Consider the following 23,699-nt stretch of genomic DNA (forward strand, 5'->3'; position numbering starts at 1 on the left):
CTCTTGTTTACTTGGTGTCTAATAGATTAGATGTTGCTTGCAAAACTTTGTAATAGGAGGTTGTAGTTTTGTTGAAATCAAGGACATACTTTATTATCCATCATATTAAAAAGAATACCTCTGCTATGCACAGATTTATCTCTGTACTCAGCAACAGAAAATGGGTGCTGCACTGCTGAATGCTGATTACTGAATTGCTCATAACAAGACTACAGTCCTAAAATGTTCAGAGCTACGGTCGAACGGTGGTATGCTCATTAAGTGCACGAACACAATGGTAGGCATCAGCCAAGCTTGCATACGGTGCGCAGCTAATGATTCATTCCACAAGAAATTCACAACCAATTATCCATAGATGATGTGTCACGTGTGAGAAAAAAAAAAGTGGTCAAAGTTGACAAAGCTGGTCAAATCTAACTCGCTACAGAGATGCTTACACAACTGCTAACAAAAGCAAATATACATAAGATGTGTTTATGAAAGGAACACAGGCATGTTTGATGCTTTTGTGCTGCAGCTATACCAATTGCAATTGACAAAAAAAAATGTGGCAAAATGATTTGTATTTGTTATTTATGTACGGTGTCAGTATGTCATCTGGGGTAGCATTTGTCAGAGGGTACCAGGAGGGTTTCATGAATGGACATGAACAATGAGATTCTCCGAAGAGAAATACAGCATTGTTAGGCTAGCAAGTAGCAATACAACCTATGGCTAAAGATTGGTTGATATAGTGACAGCCTATTCCTACAATACAGCTCTCGCTACGGTCGTCGGTCTGCCTTCCGCTTCTGCATTGACAAATGCAGAAGAAACTATTTCTAAGATACATATTTACAAGGAGGCATGTACTTATCTCCCTCTTTTCTGGAGGGTCCTTGGTGCCAGGCTCCATGGGAGGAAACCGAAGAATCAGAGAGCATTGACAAAAGCATCTCCAGGTGCCCAGCTGACAAAAGCATCAACCCTGGAGAGCAGAATGTAGGATGAATCAGAACAGAAGATAACTGTCGCATATGGTAACCGGGGGAACAGAACAGATGGCATACCACTCACATATAGCAAAAATGTTATCTTGGCCTCCAGCTACCATGTGCTGCGATAAAAGATGATGAGTTAGTATCCTGTCACCTGATGCGACCTGAAGTTTCTCTTTTCAACAGCTTGTTAGTTTTGAGCAATATTATGCCAACCAATTTATATAGCGCAACTGAAAGCTTGTTAGTTTTGAGCATATTATGCCAAACAATTTATATAGCGCAACCGAAATACGTCGTGAACTAGGACGAAGTATTGATTAGGACTAGTGCAGGTTATATTAGAATGCAAACAAGATGAGGCCAAAACATTGGTCACAACATTAACAATAATATTATTTTCTTTCAAGCCTCCCCGTCATGACTTTTCACTTCAGTCTAGTTCTACAGTTAAGGTTGAAATGTTTCTACCATATGGTTGCTCCTGACAGGGCAAAAGCTTATGAAACTGAATTTTTTGGATAAACCAATATCAAACGGTAAGAGGCAAATCAATGCAAGTTATACTAGGAAGTGGAATGACAAGAGCATGTAACGGACCTCCTACGTGTGGAACTGGAGGCTCCATAGAATGTCTGGAGGGAGAATAATTAGATGACATAGGAGGCATTGACCACCCAGAGCAAGGACCTGGTGGAGGATCTGAAGGTCGTCCATAGTTCACTGGGGCTGCTGACGATGCTTCAAAATGGTCTGGAACAGGACGCATTAACTTAATATTGGTGAATTGTACAATAACAATTCATGGCTGGTGTTTCTAGGGTGACCTTACAGAATGAAAACTATGCCAGGAAAAAAATGACAACGATCCACGAAAAAAGTACCTGGAGGAAAAGGAAATCTGCCCCTGTCAGCGACTTCATGGTGCATTTGTCCCCTAATAGCTCTCTCATCAAAGGAACGTCCTCTGTCATCAAAATGATGTCCTCTATCATCAAAGTGATATCCTCTATCATCGTAATGATACCCTCTATCATCATAGTGGTATCCTCCATCGTCAAAGTGGTGTCGTCTATCATGCCCATGATGTCTTCTATCATGCCTGTGATGATCTCGATCATGTCCATTATACCGGTATCTCTCAGGGTAGGATGAACTATTATTAACCCAAGGCCTTGGTCGTTGCTGAGGTTCTGGTGGTCGATAGGGGTATTGGTTTATAGGAGGCGGAGGGGGTGGTGGTTGCAAATGATATCCTTCATTAGGTATCGATGCCATTGGGGGTTGATGATAGTTATTCCCATGATATGGTGCAGGGGGTGCAGGAAAATTGCCATGGGGTCCAGGTGGATTGAGTGGTGCAACAGGTGGCGGAGGTGGCATCTGATTTGGATGTCCCCCATAGCCTGAGTTGCAAAATGGTGGATGCTGCAATGCAGCTACAGAAGGATTCATACTGCCTGGGCGTTCCATAATAGAATTTGGCTGCTGTGTCTGAATGTTCTGCAAAAGAAAGGTAAGCATTAGTTTCTAAATAAAAAACCATATACTTCTTGCAGAGAATGTGAGAAGTCAAATATGCATACATTGGTAGCTCTTGGAGGATGCGGACCAACCGGATCAGATGCCATTGGTAAAGTTGGCTGCAATTGTGCAGTCTGAGTAATTGGAGCAGGTGGTGGTGGCGGAACAGGTGGAGGAGATGATGGCAATGGTGGAGGCGATGGAGGCCTATCATCAGGGAGGGGCGGACCATTATCTGAAGTATGTCGGTCAGATGTTCTGCATTTAGTGTCAATCTGTTCTGGCCGACATCTAGTGCTAGCTTCAACTTCAGATGGTGGAGCTACATCCTCCATCTCAAGCTCACCATCAACTTCTTCAAGGACACGATGATGCTTTTCTGCTGGCATTTGTGATTCTTCCTTCTCAGTAGTGCATGGAGTATCATGTTCCGGTGTAACAGCTTCAAAACTTCTATCCTCTGAGGAGCTTCCATCATCATCTTCAAGTACTTTGGTGGAAATTAAGTTTGGTAGTTGAAAACCAGCATTGCTGTGACAAATAATGGAACATAGGGAAAGAACTGGATGAGACACTTCTACATAATTGAATATGAAGAACAGTGAATTGCTAAAGTAATGAGGTCATATTAATGCACTGCATGTATTGATGCATATCTTGTTTTATTTACAAATAGCTTCCTCTCTTAGATAATGGGGCTAACTGGTTCAGCTGGGCTGCGGCTGCACAGCCACAGTGCTACAGCAGCTCTAGAAAAAATTTGCTTGCTGGATATGTAGCTGCTTCTGGGCTGCAGCAGTAGCAGCCAGCTCTTCCAAACACAGCCAATATGAAAAGGATACCAACTAAAAATTAGCCAGGTTTGCAATGTTACAAAATTCAACCCCAATAATTCAGGAACGACTCTTTTTGCTAGCTGATGTTTAGCTATGGTGGGTTTTATCCAATAGTTCATAGTTGGATGTCAGCATCATTTATCCATGTCATAGCACACTGCTTGAATGACCAACAAGATCACCTGAAGAATATCCATGCCCTAATAAATTACTCAAAATTGCAGTCTCCCATCAAATCCACTATGACTGCTTCCCTACACTTGACACATGTCTGTGAACATTAAATATTATATGCATGCCGTACTACTTTCATTCATCAGTTTGATAAGCATACCTGCCATACTCATCAACAAGCATTCCTTCATTGTCACGCAATGGGTCATTTAAAGCTCTCTCTGTCCTTGAAGGACGGCGAGAACTTCCAAAAGATGCCTCATTGATAGCCTCAAGTTCTCTAATATGGTGGCGAATAATGTACTCTGGGAGTGTTTTCCTCTCAAGCCAAAGCTTCAAAACCTGATAATAAAATCATAAACTTTTTAGAGGAGAAAAGGAACATTGCAAATGACACCTGTTCTATCAGACTATTGAAGGTGCCTGCCTTAAGACATTGCCTTCGATTCTCCCATGCTGAATTTCCAGGAGGTGCAGCAGCATAAAGTAATCGAGGTAGAACTGCCTGGATAAGAGAGGGGTACACATCTCCAGCTCCACCTGCAAAATTCCTTACAGCATTAAAAAGAATAGAGTGCAAGCAAAATATAAAAGAAAAGGATCATGAAGGCAGAAGGCTATACCTTTCTGGTTGCGAGAGTATTGAGTTATTGAATCCACAAGAAAGAAAAGGTCCACCCTCTTATATAAATTCGACTCCTTCTCCAAGCGCTCAACAATAATATCAATAGCCTAAATATGCAAAAATATCAGGAAAATTATTTGGCAATTGGTTGGTTTGAAAGGTATGTATCCTTTTTATTGGTAATCTGAAAGCATCGTGCATACAGACAAGATTTCATAATCTAAACGAGAATAAAGTGGTAAACAAAGCAACATCTACCAGAATTATCATTGGTTATTTCAAAGTACGTAAGTTTGCTGAGATATGTTGCAATACCAAACCAAAAGCATGTAGCAACTACACAATACAAGACATGGTGCTCTTTAATGGAAAATACGATTGACCCTTGAGGAACAACAATAAGTTCCAGATGCCTGATGATCCATCCTAAAAAGATGGCAGTCGGCACAGAAACATAGCATCATAATTACTAATTAGCCTGCAAATCAAGAAGCAAACTTCCCCTTCCACCACAAGACAAAGAAAGCAACAGTGTTTGCTAAATCAGTAAATCTACAAGCAAGTAAATGATGATGCTACTCAAGAAAGACACAGCAACAGCACGAGAAATGAGGATGACAGGTTCCAGTGTATCTGTAGAAGGAAAAAAAAGAAGAAGTGGCATGCATGGTCTAACCTCCCCGGCAATGCCATGTTTGGCACACTCAATTGCAAGACGTGTTGCACGTGCTATATTTTCTTTTGTTCTTGTCAGTATACCAAGAAAAGCTCCAAAAGCCTTTCGTGCTGCATTAGCCTCATCATGCCCTGTTAACTTGCTCAAGCTCTTCGATTGCTGACTACCAAAAGGACTTCTAGAATGAATATTATCATTTGTAGAGGTGGATCTGATTATCCGATTCAAAGGTGACAGCTGCTTCTGTGATCCTTCGTTGAAAGCAGGTGCATCAACTACTGTCTCAGCAATATACTTGGCATTCAGAAAGGTATCTGGAAAAGAAGTTGACCGAGAGAACCTTCTAGCTTGTGCAACAGCAATAAGTTCTTTCATAGGCATCGAATCTGGAGAAGTGTTCTTATCCTTTAGGTTTCTATGATTCAGTTCTTTTAATGCCAAAGCTGAGAAGGTGTGCCTGCAATACAAAAGTAAGTATTGTCATGCCTTTTCAGAAGGCCATCTTAAATCAAATTTATGAAGTACAAATTCATAAGGTACAACATATACCAAAAGAGTTGTTATTTAAGGCATTCTGCGTGAATAGGTCATCAGTTCATCATATTGTATCTTGCAAAATAAGCATTCCTGCTAAGATAGAGCAAGGAGGTTTGGAAAGTGTACAGCTAAACACATAGATTTCAGTCATGAACCAAGAATGGCATAGCCACTGGGACCTAAATATTATTTTCCACTGGATAGTAATGTCAGACTCCAATAATAGGCTCTATAGTTAAAATCAAGATAGAGCAGACATATAAGTTAGGGCCGCCTGGAGGTAGAACACCCAACTAATTCTCCTTGATAAAGAATTGTGAACTGAAATATCCCACACAATACATATTAGGATCCACAAGGCCATGGTTTGGAAAGATCTAAATGATATAACTAAAGAAGTTATAATCAGAATATTTGAAAACCCAACTCATAAATTAACGAATCTACAAAGGAGCATTAGAATAATAAGATCATCATTGATTTGCAAAACAAGATAATCATTCATTCATTCATGCCATTTATATAGATTCCAGAGCGCATCAATTTGCCCATATAATTTTATTCAGTCAACTATATTATGAAGTGTTAGTAATATGTTTAAGACATACATTACCCAAGTGATTGAATCTCTAAAGAAATGCATTTTCATGGATAAGAACATCATGTTGACACAATGACATTACAAGGGCATAGATCAAAATTATTCTTGTATACACAATTATGCACTATCTATTATTTTGAAGTAAATGAGACATCAGCATAAATTTGGAGAAGCAAACCTAAAATAATGCATGTCCTAAATTTGTCACAAAAAGGTGATGAACAAGAAGATATGGAGCATATCATGGTAAACAAATAGCAGACATAATGGAAGTCAATTTGGCATGAAAGCTTACACTTCAAATGTCCGTGTGTCTGCATCAGATTGTATACTGGAAGATTTAGTGGCCAGCGAAGAGGTGCTTGCTGTATCAGCCACATTGACTACTGGTTCAGCTAAAACAGTTTCATTATTGGGTACAGAATCACCGATCACATTATTATCAGAAGAAGGCAACTTCGATTGGTAAATTGGCTCATCACATCTCTGAACACTTCTGTCAGTATCATATGCAGGACAGTCAACTGGTTTTGGGCCTTCATTGCAGTTGATTGGTTTGGCAACCTCATTAACACTAGTTGTCCCTAAAGATGAAGATAAACGATCAGGAACAGCTATGGTCTGTGAACCACCGAGAGCAGACTCATTCAACTTCGTTGAAAGAGCTGAACCTTTCCCGCAGCCATCATTCACAACTTCATTAGAGACCAACAAACAATCAGAAGTTTTGCTATCAACGTGAGTTTCTTCACAAATATTGTCTTTTGTAACAATATGACTTTCATCATCTTTTGCTTCTGAAGGAACAGAAGCAGAAGCAGGAAGACTGTTATTTTGCAAAATTGATTCTGAGTGTTGTGTTTTGCACTTTGGGCTATGCATGGATTCTGTGCACAAAGATGGTCTAGAGCTTTCTGCTATTGCAGATCCATTAGTGGTTGTGACTACTGTGTCTGAAGATTTATTAGAGTGCCTGTTTTCTGAAGCCACGCAGCCATTTGGAATCAATTGCTTTGACCCTGTCACTTCAGGCAGATTATTAGTTTCAGCAACATTAGCAGACATAGCTTCTAAGGCACGATGAAGACGTTTTGATGGAGGCAAAGCAGCTTCAACATCCAACGTTAAAACCTTTGGTTGATATTCTTTATTCTTCCAAGCAGACTGACCTTCATTTGATGGACCAGGCATGTATAGCTTGGATGATGATGGCTTCGAAACAGTATTTGCAACTCTTCCTTGCAAGGAAACGCTATTTACCACTGCTGACTGCTCAGCGGAGCAATCATCACCAGGTAGTGTAACTGTGTTATGCATATTACATCGATCTTGAAGCATAGCAAGCTCTCGTCTGTTATTAGTAGCATCAATCTTATCAACCGGTGAATCTTCCAACTGAGGCCTTCCCATTCGAACCCTTGCCCTTTTGACCAATGGCAAGTGCTCATCTCCATCTGACTTATTTACTTCGGTCTTTGGATTTGGAGAATCTGCAGTATTTTCACTTAACTCAGCCTGAAATTCTCCATCCTTGTCTGTAGAATGAGAAAATTGCTTTCTATTTGGCTTTCTCTTTCTCTTGAAAATAACCGATTTTTTCATGGGAATACTTGAAGTCTCATGAGATTTAAATTCTGTCTCTGAAGCTCCATTTTGAGATGCTTCACTGTCACAGGTACTATCGACCACAGTATTCAACCTTTTATTGTTGTTACTAGTGCCAGGTGTGCCAGGTTGATTGTCGATGCCCGCATTTGAATGCAAACAAACATCATCCTGTGTTGAAGGGGAACCTGAGTTACCTTTTACATCCTCAACATACACATGATGAGTGGAACCTTCCTTGTTGCCATCAACAGCCAAACCAACTGAAGCCAAACTGGTTCCACCTGAAAGCTTGCCAGCATCCTGAGCTTTTCTGGTATCAGTGTTTAGTGAACTTCTTGACCTCCGTAGTGATGAAACCCTACTCCGCGTATAGCAATTCTGAGGCTGTGCATCCCTTAGCTTCTTTGAAATTGAACTGGTAGACAAAGGGATATTTCTCATTTCATCAAGGATGGACACATTTTCAGTAGGATCATCAGGAGCAGAATTTACAACACATCGCTCACTTCCAACTGCAGTGACAGAAGGCTCATCAGAATCGACCGTGTTATGACCACTTGCAACGATGGAATGGTCTTCTTGCTTTTTATCACTGCCCATATTAGAGCTATTTAATAGACCTTCCGTATCCACGCTGCTATTATTATTAGCAAGGTTTTTTACACCTGGCTTCACTTCATTGGTAGCCAAACCAAGCTTATTATTACCTTCCTTCAAAGAATCATAAGCATCTATTATCTCATCAACTGCCCTCACAAAATCAGATCCTTTGCCCTGTCGCTTAGAGAGTAGAGACCTCCGTTTCTCTTCAGTGAATGCTTCAAGATCTGCATAGTTGCAGAAAGCGCTACAATAAAAAGAACAGGAAGTCAGATGTAGGTATGCAGGGTTATACATAAGGAAATCAGTATATCACATATTTCCAAATCAGTATACCATGTCTTATCTAGAATTTCCTAATTGTAGTTTTAAATATTAGACCCTAAATTAAAAAAGTGAAATTTCACACTTTTCATTGAACCAACTACCAAGCCACCAACAGTGAGTTTTAGTTAGTCCATAGCCCATACATTGCAAATACATCACATAAACTCAAAAGAACATCTTCTTACCACAAAGATGATGATAAGAGCACATGGAACACAACCACAATGGTATAGGATAATTCAATACTGGGAGGGTGGAAGTGTGATAGCGCTACATTCACGGATCAAGTGTCATAAAGCAAATCTTTACATGTATAAGATGTTTCATTTCCTAGTCATTAACAGCCGTGTGGAGCAGATTTCATAGATCGCAAATTCATAGCTCAACCTTGTGGAGCATTTATGCCCTTGGCATATACATAATACATCAACAACGGTGTACTGCTAGCCCAAATGACAACTTTAACCACTGCTAGCCCAAAGGACAACTTTAACCAAACCTATCGGCGGAACAAATTTCTTAACTATCAGAGAAAAACTTAAAGCCAACTAATCAAAATTTTCTCAAAGCTTGGCAGTAATACTAGTTTGGGGGGAAATGGTTACATTCGACCCCCCCCCCAACCCCACACACACACACAAAAAAAAAAAAAGAAAGAAAGAAAAGACCACATGTGGGAAGCATATAACTGGATCCACTTCTTAAGAGGTACAAGAGCGGAGACTCCAAAACTCATTACACCGATTCAGTTTGATGCTTGCTCATGATTATTGATTGGGATAACAAAACACACATAAGAATTACAGGAGCATAAATATGACACAAAATGCTAGAGAGACTATGAGGCTGCTGGATAGGGTAACCTAACCTCTACTAGGGCCAGAAGAACTTCTCCCTGTCATGCTAGAGAGACTATGAGGCTTACTGGACTAGAGATGGCAATGGGGACCCGAGACCCGATGGGTATTTACTCTATTAGGGTATGTGTATGAACTAAATATATCACCCACGGGTAAGTAACCGGGCAAATATCTTCACCCGATGGATACGTGGGTATGGAAACGTTCTTATGATCCCCATACCCGTTTACCCATGGGTAATAAATACCCACAAGTTTAAATGCACGTCATGGCCCAATATCAAATTAGTCTAGCCTAATTAATCAAAACCCTAGATATTTAAACCATCCATATCTTTTCCACCACACTACGTGAATATATGATGTCTTAAGTATGTAGTGTCTACTGTAATATACTATATGGAAACTATGCAATTTTGATTGTTTTAAACTGTTATAGGTACATGGGTGACCCGACGGGTAAGGTTTACCCAAGCAGGTATGGGTCTAGAGAAATTTTCCTGCCCGTGACGGGTATGTGTATTTTGATGGTACAAAATTTTGCTGGTGGGTATGGGTCTAGGGTTTACTCGATGGGTATTTACCCATTGCCATGCCTATACTAGACTAACTTTGTACATTCATTGCTTAATGCATAATAGATTGCATGGGTCTGTTTTATAGGAAGGATTCCAGCGCTACATACTCATTTGGTGCTATTCACACTGAACCATATATTCTCTCAAGAATACAGCTTTTACTTCCTAACTAATGGTTAGGATACTAATATCCTAATTCATATGTTCTAATCCCAAAGTAACATGAACTAACAAGATCGTGGCTTTAAAGTGGTGAAGTAATTAAGTAGTTGAAGTATTTTTTTATATAAAAAGGCAATAAGCTAAGCTACTAGGTGTAAGACAGACATAACTATCATCCTTTATATATGTGGCAATTGTCCCAACCTAATGAATATTCCAATTAGACTATAAGAATTTGAGTCAGTGAGATCAACCTTCAAACCCTCCCTTAACTTTATTACATTTCTCAGGTTCCCAGAATGCAAAGGAGAGAATCTAAAAAATCTTGCATGCAAAATTGCAAATTACAGCAAAAACAAAAGGAACAGAAAGTCAGGGTTTAATCCATGCAAACTGTTCCCAAAAAATAAAATTTCCATCTGCAAAGTCACCAGGAAATCAATCAGCACTTTGTGACCCTGGATAGGTTACTCCCAATCAGGTAATCACAGCTTCACGGTGACCATTGGTTGCCCACCGGGAAGCCACCTAGTAATGAATCAACGGGAAAGGGAACGAATATGTAAGTTTAGACAGTGATATTGCTTCCCATCATCCGCAACCAGTCATCATCAGATCACCATCGCTTTTGAAGCATTCACCACCACCATGCTTCGTCAGACATGAGGGGAAGTGGGAGAGGCAAGTAGGATGCAAAAGAGGGCAAGTTCGCAACAGAGGCTCTAAGGGAGGTGGTGGCTGGCACTATGGTTCAATAGAGAAGCAGCCTTGGCAGAAGAGGGGCAGGGAGGATAGGCCACCTATTTTCCTTTGTATGCCTTATATTTATAAATAGCATCATAATTCAATCAATGACCAAGGCTCATTGCCACATTTATTTTGGTTACCTCCGACATCCCAAAGAATCCTACTCTAGTTTGTCCCCAAAGTTTTAGCTACCAATGACCCAGGCTGCTAGTGGCTTTGATCTATTTCCTCTGCAAGTTACTATTTAACTCACAATAGTAGTTCATATGCAAAGATAAGTGCAATATCAATGGTCCCAAAAGAACATGCAAGGTTTACAAACAAAACATCATGTCTAGTCCCATTTCATAATCATGTACATAACATGTAAATAAATTGATGATCCAGGAACTTTCTTGCCAAAAAGAAGGATAATAACCTAATCGATAGTATCTTAGGATATCTCTAAAAGATGTTCTGGTAGATAGCACGTATAAAGACACATGGTTCTGTCATTAAAACTTACATCTGTTTAGTTCCATAGAAGTACACCAGCAGCTTCTTTTTAACGGAAGTCAGGCCCCACTGCTCTGGCTCACTTATCTGCAACAATATACAAATCCATTAGATTCTAAAATGATATCTTAGCATGTAAACTCCATGTTCATTCAAACTGATGCCTCAGACTTAAAAATAAACGCTAAAATATCAGAACCAAGCTTATAGAGCAGTTCCACACTTCCACGAAAGTTGATGTAATTGTGTGGTAACACATACCAATACACAATAAATACAGGGATATACTGAAAGGCTTGCATGGGTGTTGATGTAATTGTCCTAAGTTATATCTAATTCAGAACTTAGCAGAGAAGAATGCCAGATATGATGTGAAACGCAACGTTCCTTGCTAATTATCCTTGTCTTTTTGTTCTAATGAAGGATAACTACATCACGAAACACTACACTACTATTTTATGACATGACATGTGTGTAGTCCATCATAAGCCTATAACAGTAATAAATTTAGTATTTAAGCTTCTAGAAGATAGATTAGTATCCGATGTGTTTATACGGGCTGATAGAAACCAACTCTATTAACACCCTCTCTCAATCATAACCGTACTAGGTTAAGATTGCTTCTGAAATTCTCCATTAATCTAACTGACAATGGTTTAGTAAACCCATCTGCGACTTGATCTCCAGACGACACAAAGTCAATCTCAAGAAGTTTCTTACTCACTCTTTCTCTAACAAAGTGATAATCAACTTCTATATGTTTTGTTCTGGCATGAAACACTGGATTAGCTGATAGGTATTTTGCTCCCAGATTATCACACCAAATTTTAGCTGCTTGAGGACATTTTACTCCAAGTTCAGCCAAAAGGGTTTGTACCCATATAATTTCTGCCGTTGCATTAGCTATAGCCTTGTACTCTGACTCTGTACTGGACCTTGACACTGTGGGCTGTTTTCTAGCACTCCAGGATACTAAATTTGATCCAAGAAATACTGCAAAACCTCCTGTGGATCTCCGATCATCTATACTGCCAGCCCAATCTGCATCAGAATACCCACTAACAGCAGTAGAGACTGACTTATGAATTCCAATCCCCATTTTTGTACATTGCCTTAGATATCTCAATATTCGCTTCACTGCAGCCCAATGCACTGTTGTAGGAGAATGAAGGAATTGACAGACTTTATTTATAGAATATGCTATATCGGTCCTAGTCAGAGTTATATACTGTAATGCACCAACCAGTGATACATCAAATGAGCAGTGTTATTAAGTCATCCGATTAGTCACGATTAATCATGATTAGTCAGCATAATCGAAACCTGTGGCTCGATCATGCACCTCGAGGAGATCAGCTCGATCAGGAAACTAGTCGTCCGATTAGTCATTGATTAATCATGGTTAGTCATGTAATTGGGAGGTGGACAACTAGTTTGAAAGAGGCCTCAAAGTAGCCACTAAAAATGCTTATTTACACATTTATTACAATGTATTTGACTAGTATAGTAGTAATCTAATGTATAGTTATACTTAAGTAAACATACTATAGTACTATACAACAGTATAGTAGTTAGTAGTATAAATACATACACACAAGTCCTGGGTAGAAGGATGACTAGCCCTGACTAAATGAACTTGATCGATGACTAATCATCTGATCGGTCCCCTTACAACTAGCCTCAACTTTACGATTTGAAAACATTGAAAGTGAAGAAAATAAGAGATAAAAAGGTCTACCAAATCGAGTGCTACAATCTGCACACTTACACGCTTACAAAGTTCATATTATACTGTTTGCATTTTACATATTAAACCTAAAAGTGAGTCAGAAAATCAATGGACGAAAAACAAACATGCATATTAACCCAACACCCATAACTTCTGAAGAGATAAATCAAACGTTGAAACTGCCGGTCAGTCTTAAGTCCTCAAGTTGTCGTGCATACTAAACCAGTGGTACACCTTCCAATATGAGAAAAGGGTAGTCTCTTCATACCAGCCTACCTGCCTTCCAAGGTCCAAATTAAAATCAAATTCAACATGCAAGGAAGTATATGTAGTGTATTTCACTTTAACTATAGAATATGTGCACACCAAACTAAGAAAAGCAAACGGATAACAATATGTAAAACAGTGTTTTTCTTATTTTGGTATATGGTGCTTACTAGGTAAAAAATGCTAGATAACGATTTTAACAGAAAAAATAGTAAGATTATGATTAAGTAGTGCTTACCCTAGATAGTAAATACACCTCTTCATTCCCAACCAAATAATCAGAAAATCGTCAAAACTTACAAAAGGCAACTAGTCACTCGATGCGAAATCATGAAGAATAAAATATAAAACCACGTCTGTAACTGATAAACTTCAAAGAACAAAATTTGGTAAAGACCTACCTTCATGGCATACTCAAAGTTCCAAACATAGTGCAGGTAGCATGACATCACCCAAATCATACCTAAAATCCCAAGACCATCCAAGCCCTAAATCGCCAGCAAAGTCAAATCTTAGCAATAAGGCAGCGCTAAACCAAGAAATTAACAGGGACTGACACGAGCTAGGTCAAAATTACAGTACAAACTAACAGTTAATCTAGAAAGCTCAGCAGGAAGTGGGACACAGAAAGCTTCTTGCAGTCGAAGATCCAATCATTCTTAAGTACATGTACCTGAAACCCCACGTACACCAAATCACAACGACAAGAATGAACAAAACCACGAAGCTAGCACGGATTAACAGCTAAAACGGCCAAATCGGGGCAGGAGACCATCCAAGAACCCTAAGATTTAGCAAGAAGGGACACGCCGCAGCCCAGAACCTGCCTTCGCGCGCCCCCAACCAAACCCTAGCCAAGCTACCCCCAGAATCCCCTAACCCCAAGCCACCCCCCCTAAGCAAGTACACGGATTACGGCCACAGATCAGCAAACTACGAGCACGCCACAAACTCACCATGGCCGGCCACGCCGGGAAGCCCTTCATCTTGGCGAGCACAAGGTCCCCCACCTTCCACTGCGCCGCCGCCGCCGCCGCCGCCGCCGCCGCGGCGGCGGCGGCAGCCGCAGCGCGCTTCTTCCTCGCGGGCGCCATCCCCCTCCCGCCGCCCGCCCCGCCACAGCCCAACTGTCTCCACCCCTCAACCACCGGCGATCAGGAACGACTCACGGGGAGTATGCCCCGGGGCCCCCCGCGACGACGGCGATGCCCCGTGACGCGGCCGCACCACAAGAAGCGGCGAGGGCGGCGCCCAACTCTCCTCCTCCCCTCCTCGTCCTCGGCGGCGGCGGCGGCGGCCGCATGTGTGGATTTTTTTTTTCCCTCTCCCTCTTCTCTTCTTTTTTTTTTCCTCCGAGTTTTATTCGTGGGATTTTTTTTTTCAGTTGAGGAGAAGAGAAGGGAAGGAGAAAGAGAGAGAGCGTGTGAGGTTGGGTGGGTGGGTAGTTCGGCGGAAGGAAGGGGAAGGGAGAGCGTGGGAAGGGTGAAGTGGGAGTGGCGGTGCGCGTGACGAAGAGGGGGCGGGGTGTTATGTGGATGGTGTGGCTCTGCCGCCGCATGCCATCTGCCTGCTCTCTGCTACTGCCATCTCCGTTGATTTTTTTTTTTTGTGTTTTTTTAACTATGAAAAGGTAGTGATAGTATTTTTGTTACTTGTGGTCTAATTTCGATCCCAGTAGAGTATATTGTTGTTAGTTGATGTTTTTAATTTAATAAGACCAAGAGGAAAGCTAAGCAGCAACAAAACTAAGGCCATGTTTGGGGTTCTGAGAAGCTGCTGCTTGTTAGCCAACTTCTGGGAATCTAGAAAAACTCTTAAACCCAACTTCTCCAGCTTCTATATTTTTAGTTTATTTTTTTAGAATCCATAACTAGAGATTCTAAGAAGTTGTGGATCATTTAGGGCAGTTTCTGGCAGAAGCAGCTTTTGAGAAAAGCTGTACTGGGAGAAGCTTCCCCCAAACAAGCCCTAAACTAGGTTGACAAGACATATATATATGTGAGGCTACTCATTTTTCTACGATGAATATGAGCAAGATTCTAGTTATCGATCTAACATATGTTTGAAAAAAAAATAAAGAGAAACATCCAATTAATAATACCTCGTGAGTTCAATGATAAGCAAGATCCTTGTGTTTGCTAGCACATCTATGTAACATATCATCGTGCAAACATATCTAGTGGATGACAAGAAGCCAAAACTGAGCTAGGAGAAAAAAAGACTAAAGACGGACGTTTTATTACTTGTTTATTAATCAATAAATGTATAAATCAAAAGTAAGAGTCAATAGAATTATAATGAACATAGGCTCCACATAGAACAAATGTTGTTACAATGATGTGGATACCAAAATTTTATTAGTATTATTTGCATATGAATAAATGAGAAATTTCAAACTAGGTATAAATATACTTTGATGGTACCTTTTACTACTACTATATATAATAATAGTGAATTGCATAATGAACCATTTACTTTTAGATGAGTTTCATCTTAGATCACCTATTTATCATTCTTTTCACTTTAAACCACTTTTCCTTCGCTATTGTCCCCCTCTTCTCCCACTCCTTTCCTTCAAGAGGCCAACTCGCAACAGCGACCTCCCTAAGCTGAGCAAGTAGCAAACCATCCAACTGCCTCATTTCATCGAACACATTAGAGGCATAAAAATTTTAGAGAAAGAAATTAGTAAGATACGTTTGAAGACATCAAGTGTGTTCCACTCCCTACTGCATACTGGTGCAAATGTATGACCACGATCACGACGTGGAACTGCTTGTTCGGCAAATGTATGACAATGTCATCGCCTGTTGCAACTTAGCGCTCGCACCTCTAGCTAACCGCTTGGCCAGGCATTTACTCTAATATAAGTCTGCTTTGGCTAATTCCAGCGTGCATATAAGGACATAGAGTTGGAGGAAGAAGGATCTATAGTGAACTAAAATGGAAGAAAGGGTAGTCCTTTGAATAAATATTGGTTAAAGGGTAGTCCAAATTAAATTTAGGGTGGCGTAACGTGCAATTTACTCTAGTAATAACATAAATATTTGTTAGTATAACAATATTGAGTCTTTATCAGGTGATATTTATGCGTTACATAGTTATTTATATGTTTATCATGTTCAATATACTATGGCTCTGTTTAGAGGATCTCGTAGTACCTACAACTTTTCATGTAAGCTTCATTTGTCAAAACCTCCATAAATGGCACTTGATTTTGAGAATCTGCAGTTGTAGAATTGAGAGAATGGACTAGACATCAGGAGCTAAAATTCTAACCTATTTTATCAAATTATTATCTATTGCTTCTTAGAATTTAAACTCGCCAAGCAGGTTTATCTCTTAAAATACTACTCCATCCATCCCGTAAAATACTTTATTTATATTAATTCTTTGATAAATTAGTAGTAGGTAAAATGACTATGGTGCATTTTATCGATACTCTGGTACTTTCTAGGCACTAATTAAATATGCACCCATAACTTTATTGGAGGTAATCCCTACTAATTAATTTTTTAAGGGACAAAATTTAATTGCTAGAAACCAAGTCTCCATGGGATTACGAAAGTATGAAACATCATTAAAAGTTAATTTACGGATATCAACACAAATATTTTTGCAGTTCATGTATTGCCCTAATTATTAGGCTATGCTTTACTCCAACAATGGATTCTCGTATCCAACGATATTGGGGCCAACTCAGGCCGCGTTCAACAGCACCCACAAGTTAACTTAACCTTCTCATTTTTCACAGGCACACTTTCCGAACTGCTAAACGGTGTATTTTTTGCAAAAAAAATCTATAGGAAAAGTTGTTTTAAAACATATTAATCTATTTAATATTTTTAATAATCAATAATTAATTAATTATGTACTAACCTATTACTACGTTTTTCGTGCCGAATAAGTTAACTTATCACTCCATCAGCCCAACGCGGCCTCAATACTCTGACTAGTTGAGCTATGCTAATAGGAATGAAGCAACACATAACAACAATAACAGTAATCTGTAACTAACATTTTGTATACATAATATTATAATATTTATGGTTTATAGTCATTATAAAAAATAGACGACGATAAAAACAAAATCCAAACTCAACTATAAAATTAATTCTTAAAATTTAACTTGGTAAACCATCGAGTAAACGGGAAAGTATAAAACACAGCCACTTTATGCCATTATCCTCTGTCAAAAGATTAAACATAAAATAGTTGGATTAAAGTAATATGTGTAAGTATAACCACGTGGAATACCGACCGATATGCTTTACGAGGCATTTTATGATACATTCGAATTTAGAAACACTTTCATTTCATACTGTCCTGCTTGTGAAAGGACTAATGGCGAACGTTTGCACACCTGTTAATCTACACGAGCACTTCATATATATATAATGTTTATATAACTTTATATACAAACGCTATATATAAACTTTTCGCTGCATAATATTTGTAGATACACTTTTTAAATGATATTTTCATGTGGATATTTTTTCCTATATATACTTTATATCTGTTTCTATGTACAACTTATATATATAAATAACAATCTAATATAAATATAAAACATTATACATACAAATCCAAATTATAAAAAAATCCTACATATAATGTTTGTTCCAACAGGCGCATAGATGTTCATGCGTTAGAATTGCCACCCCCTCCGCTCTTAGGCTTCGTTTAACTAGCGAAATACCCATGTTTTACTATAAAAATATATTATAGAATGTTATAATTTTTTACTAATTATGATAATACCACTTGTTTAAACTAAATTTGTATTATTATATACTATCAAAAAACAGAGTCCAATTTATTAAAAATCTGTAAAATCGGTGGGACGACATATTCATAGTCATGGAAGACATTCAAGGGGGTGTTTGGTTTCCCTCAGTTTTTTTAAGTCCCCGTCACATCACTGATTAGAAATATTAAATATAGACTATTAATAAAACCCACCTCATATTCTGGACTATTTCGCGAGACGAATCTATTAAGCCTAATTGGTCCATGATTAGCAAATGTGATGCTACAGTAAACATTTGCTAATCGTGGATTAATTAGGCTTAAAAAATTGTCTAATGAAATAGTCTTTACTTATACGATTAGTTTTGTTATCAGTCTATATTTAATACTCCTAATTAACGTCCAAACATCCGATGTGACAAGAAACTTAAAAAAATCCTTGGATACAAACAGTCCCTAAGTAGCATGGGCAGGGGCGGAGACAGGGGTGAAAAAAAAATCCTCAACTTAAGTGAATATATATAATAAATACAAAATATTATTTATTAATATATGTCAAATACATATTTGATCATTTTTATATTTCTACTATATTATATATTATATGCTATATTTGTGATAATTAAAAATTTATGTAAGACATTGTTTAGTTTGCAAAAAAAATTTAAAAAACATCACATCAAAACTTTAAACACACATTTAAAGTATTAAACGTAGTCTAATTATAAAACAAATTTCGGATTCCGTCTGGAAACCGCGAGACAAATCTTTTGAGTCTAATTAATCCGTCATTAGCACACGTTGGTTACTGTAGCACCTATGGCTAATCACGTCCTAATTAGGCTCAAAGATTCGTCTCACTATTTTCTCCATAACTATGTAATTAGTTCTAATATTTATATATATTTAATGTTTTATTTAAATATCTAAAAATTCAAAAGGATGTTTTTAAGAAATGTTTTTGAACTAAACGGGGTCTAAGTTGACCCATCCAAATGAAAATGCTGGATACGCCACCGAGCATGGGTAAAAAACCGAGAAAAATGACCTTTGCCGTCGCAATAAATAAAGTCGTTCCACGCTTTGCTTGCCAGACCAGCCCGCCGCAGCCGCCGACCCGACCAGCCGCGGGCCGGGCAGCCTGTGCCACTGCTGCGTGGGCCCCACCCTCCAGCTTCCCCTCCTCCCAGGCTAGCCACACCCACCTATAAAGTCACGCACGCTCTCCTCCATCAGAGAGGCGCCGAGGATTTCAGTTTTTTTTTTTCCTTCCTCTTTTCCTCTCCCTTCCACGGCGAAATCCGCGAGGCGGGGCCGGAGCCCGGAGCGATGGGGGCGGCGGAGTCCGTGCCGGAGACCTCCATACACGAATTCACCGTCAAGGTGCGGCGATCCCCCTTCCCCTCTCTCTCACCCGGAGGATTACGCGGAGGATTTTTGCAGACTTTTTTTTTTCTCCTCCTCCTCTTCGTTTCTTGGGGATTTTTATTTTTTTTGAATTTTTGTCTGGGCAGGATTGCAACGGCAAGGAGGTGAGCCTGGGGATGTACAAGGGGAAGGTGCTGCTCGTCGTCAACGTCGCCTCCAAATGGTACCGCGCCGTGCTCCTGCCTCTCCTCGTCGTTGGTGTAGATAGGAGTTTCTTCCTGACGCGCGAAAATGGTGTTCTTGACTTGACCGCCTTTGATCTGTGCCGGCAGTGGGTTCACGGAGACCAATTACACGCAGCTGACGGAGCTCTATCAGAAATACAGGGACACAGGTCAGTCCAGTCTACGCTACGCGTGTTCTTGGCGATGCCCAGTGACTGAAGAACTATGCTAATTATTCGAATTGGACTACTAGAGTAGCACCCATCGTATGGAAGCTTGTTGGTGACTAGGCTGTAAATTTTTATCCTTTTGAAAGGAGTAACATGTTACTCTGATCAGTGTTATCAAAGTATAGCTCGTACTCTTGAAACTGCAAGGAGACTGAATTTAGTTGAAAATTATAGTGGCATGTTGTAATTTATGCATTCTAAGTCCCATGGCTCTCTGATCGAATATTACTTAATGAATCCAATACATAGGACATATTGGATTTTACTATGTTACTTTCAGTATTTGATTATATATGGATGGAGTACTTCATTAAAAGTTCCAATTTATCTTTGGGTTTAGGATAAAAACTAACTTCATCTGCTTCCAACGTGACTAGATTTTGAGATACTAGCATTCCCCTGCAACCAGTTCTTGCGACAAGAGCCAGGATCTGACCAACAGATAAAGGACTTTGCTTGCACAAGATTTAAAGCTGAATATCCAGTTTTTCAGAAGGTAAGAGACCTGCCTGCTTGCTGGAACTGGAATCTTCCAATTCCTTTTTTTTATTAATGAATATCAGTTTGAGTCCCTTATTATTGGTAGCTTAGAACACTATATGTATCTTTTCTTTTTAACATGAAACAGTAGGGAAATTATTCTAAAATAAATAAAATACATATGAATCCACAAAGATCAAAAGGAGCAGAAAGTTCAAACCACAGGCCTTAAAACTCTAGCAGCAACCAAAATGTTACAGATGATAAACTCGAATTTTTAACACAAACTATCCCATCCAATTGTTCAGAGCATCAACCAACATCTTACAACATCATGGTTTGAGCCAAACCAAGTCCAAGTACAAAGTTATTGCCCATCTGTGCCTCACTAGTGGACCGTTCTCATGCATGCTTCTTTTCCTTTATGTCCAGACGTTCCAATTAGCTTTCATGGGACGAGCATGTGCCTTCGTCAAGCAATAGCAATGATACCAATTAATTAAATGCGTGCATGAAGATTAAGAAAGTAAATCAAGTGATTTTGTTTCTCTCCATTATACCACTTGAAAAAGATGGGTCATTTATTCATTGGAGTGATAGCATTTATTTAGCAAGGACCAGGGAGGGGACGAGGGAAAATGGCAGAATTCTAGGATGGTTTATATTCAGGAAATGGATTGTGAAGGCAATACAGCTTATATTTGGAATTGGAGTATCTCAATGGGTTTGATGAACAGACAAAAAAGAAACTAGTTGCATCCAGTCCTGCGCTGAAATTACATATAGCACAATACAGATTGCGAGTTAAGTTATTTGTTCTTCACCATTCCTCTTGCACTGATTTTTCCTTTTCAAAAGTGTTTGTAAGAATACTTTATGCTTAAACATGCATTTATTCTTCCAAACCAAATCTATGACAGGACAGGTTTCAGACCAACCAGAAAGTATTATAGATTTTTTTGTACACAATAAAACATACTATATCCACAAAAGGGAGATCAGGTATCCTTGTAATCATGCTTCTCTACAAAAGAGATTATGACAAACTGCTCTTTCAGACTGGCAATTTATAACAGAAGTGAAAATCTTGCAAGTCATAATCTATTCATCCAGCAATAGAAGTTTTGAGATCTTCACATTTTCCCTTATGCATATGAATGTACACAAGGATATTCTTCTTCAGGAAATAATTGATGTGCCATCCCCTAATTCAGGTCTAGCTAATGCCTCAACTAAACTATTGTTTTAGGACACATTGCCATAAAAAAGAGCCTACTTTACAATTTTCATGAAGATGAAAATCTCTACAATATATCTGCCACAAGATATTTGCCTGATTTATTAAAAAAATTCTCAATCGGTTAAAATAATAGCTATAGACTAATTCTATATTTTGTATTGTAACTTTGACCCTAATGCAAAACAATACTATCTAATTAGGTGTTTTGAGTAGTTGTTTGAATCCCATTTTGTTGACAAGCATTACATAGCCATACTAACTAGCAAGGGTAGGATTTATTTTATTTTATTTTATTGGAAGCTGATGGTTATTTACTTATTTTTCAATATTTGGATCTGCAGGTGCGTGTAAATGGCCCAGATGCTGCACCGGTTTACAAGTTCCTGAAAGCTAGCAAACCTGGCTTGTTTGGATCTAGAATAAAGTGGAACTTTACCAAATTTCTTCTCGACAAGAATGGTAAAGTCATTGACAGATACTCAACTGCGACCAATCCAATGTCAATTGAGGTCTCTCTTTTCTCTCTCTTTTTCTCTCTTCCTCATCCTCTTCTCCCTCTATACGCACGCAAAAAATTCTAATACATATGTTTAAAATGTACAGAAAGACATCCAGAAGGCACTCGAGAACTAGATCTCATACCCTCCCCATCCTTGATTTGCAGAAGTAGGCAAAGTATATGGTATTCTGGTTGTAATATCTAGAGACCTATGGGATGCTCAATAGTTTTTTTTCTAATGTTCCCCTCATTCGTGTATTGTATTTGTGATCTATCTTTGTAAGTAGAGTTGGGTAGGCAGTACTGTTTCCTCTATACTGGATTTTTGTGGCTTGGCTTAAAACAACTGTTGAGATTCCTGAGACATAACATGTACGATCGACAAGATGAAACTATGTGCAGTGGACGGTAAGGTTGTGTTTGCTTCGTGGACCAGGTGGGATGGGTTAGTTCCATCTTTGATTTTCAAGATGGGTTGGTTTTATTTTTCTGTTTGGTTGGTGGGATGGGTTGAACCATGTTTTCTGTTTAGTTGGAGGGATGAGATGGAATGGAGTGAATCTATCCTTTATTTGGTTCAAAGGATGGAGGTTAGATGACTATATATGATTATCTTTCACAATGAGTTGGTAAAGTTACCTCTCATGCATATGAGATACTATAATTAATATTTAAATAATCTAACATAATGTTGTGTTTGTTTATACAAGTTATATTTAAAATCATATAGAGGAAACAAGAAGCATATATATACTGTCCAAGAAGAAACATATATGTTAATATGTACTGCTACTCCCCTCCGGCGACAAGCGTACAGAGGCCACGGAGGAAAAAATACAACACAGCAAGCACAGCCGGCGGCAAGTCCGAGCTCTCCCCCCACCCGAGGCCACTCCCCACGCCGGCGGCGAGCTCGACCACCTCCCAACGCGGCGACCACCCCCTCCACGGCACGACAGCTTCTTCCCCCTACCCCTGGCCACTCCTACGGAGGCGGCAAACTTGGCCACCCCCGACGCGGCGAGCTCGGGCCCCCACCCCCAGCCACTCCCCGCGGCGGCGGTGAGCTCGGACACCCCCTAGCGCGACGACCACCCCCCCCCCCCCCCACACACGGCGCGGCGACCTCTTCCCCCACCCCCCATCCTCAGCCAATCCCCTGCGGCGGCGAGCTCGGCCCCCACCCGACGCGGCGAGCTCGTCCCCCCACCACTGGCCACTCCCCGCGGCGGCGGCGAGCTCATTCCCCCGGCGGTGGCGAGACCTTCACCTCCCGGCGGCGCCGACCCCAGCCCCCTCCTGGCCACCGCGATGCCCTCATCCCCCTCTCTCTGTGCGTGCGATGCGCCGTCCTGCGTTCGTCCCGTTCCACCCAGTCCCACCGATTCTGTGAACCATTCCACCAGTATAACGAGGAAATATTTTCTCCTGGTTTAACCTAGCCCATTTGATCCATAAATCAAACACCACGTACGTGATGGAATATGGAATAGTCCTATTCCATCCTACCAACAAACATATCGTAATGGTTTGTGGTTTTGTCTTTACACTTTCACCCCTATTTTTCTCTAATTCTTATATTTATAA

At 39.8% G+C, this 23,699-nt stretch overlaps 2 protein-coding genes across 5 annotated transcripts; one reads left to right on the top strand and one right to left on the bottom strand.

The window, feature by feature from the left end:
• Positions 1-548: 548 nt before the first annotated feature.
• LOC102716023 (protein HUA2-LIKE 3-like) lies at positions 549-14,633 on the bottom strand. Of its 4 annotated transcripts, none has more exons than XM_040522873.1 (13): positions 14,279-14,633; positions 13,724-13,810; positions 11,337-11,413; positions 6,246-8,405; positions 4,813-5,269; positions 4,135-4,243; positions 3,939-4,051; positions 3,672-3,853; positions 2,594-3,032; positions 1,862-2,480; positions 1,578-1,730; positions 1,050-1,096; positions 549-967 (listed from the first exon to the last, which is right to left on the bottom strand). In XM_040522873.1, the coding sequence occupies exons 1-12, from the start codon at positions 14,414-14,416 to the stop codon at positions 1,071-1,073; spliced, it is 4,560 nt and encodes a 1,519-aa protein (XP_040378807.1). In that variant the 5' UTR covers positions 14,417-14,633; the 3' UTR covers positions 549-967; positions 1,050-1,070. The 4 variants fall into 4 exon arrangements, with proteins under 4 accessions (XP_040378807.1, XP_015690830.2, XP_006650098.3 ...); XM_015835344.2 differs by having other exon boundaries at positions 1,057-1,096; positions 2,564-3,032; XM_006650035.3 differs by having other exon boundaries at positions 2,564-3,032.
• Positions 14,634-19,317: 4,684 nt separating this feature from the next.
• Positions 19,318-22,524, top strand: LOC102716486 (probable glutathione peroxidase 4). The gene is made up of 6 exons (XM_006650036.3): positions 19,318-19,454; positions 19,586-19,662; positions 19,772-19,833; positions 20,271-20,389; positions 21,955-22,122; positions 22,217-22,524. The coding sequence occupies exons 1-6, from the start codon at positions 19,401-19,403 to the stop codon at positions 22,244-22,246; spliced, it is 510 nt and encodes a 169-aa protein (XP_006650099.1). The 5' UTR covers positions 19,318-19,400; the 3' UTR covers positions 22,247-22,524.
• The last annotated feature ends 1,175 nt before the right edge of the window (positions 22,525-23,699 follow it).

Source organism: Oryza brachyantha, chromosome 3, assembly GCF_000231095.2.
Source record: "Oryza brachyantha chromosome 3, ObraRS2, whole genome shotgun sequence".
In the NCBI taxonomy this organism is placed as follows: Eukaryota; Viridiplantae; Streptophyta; class Magnoliopsida; order Poales; family Poaceae; genus Oryza; species Oryza brachyantha.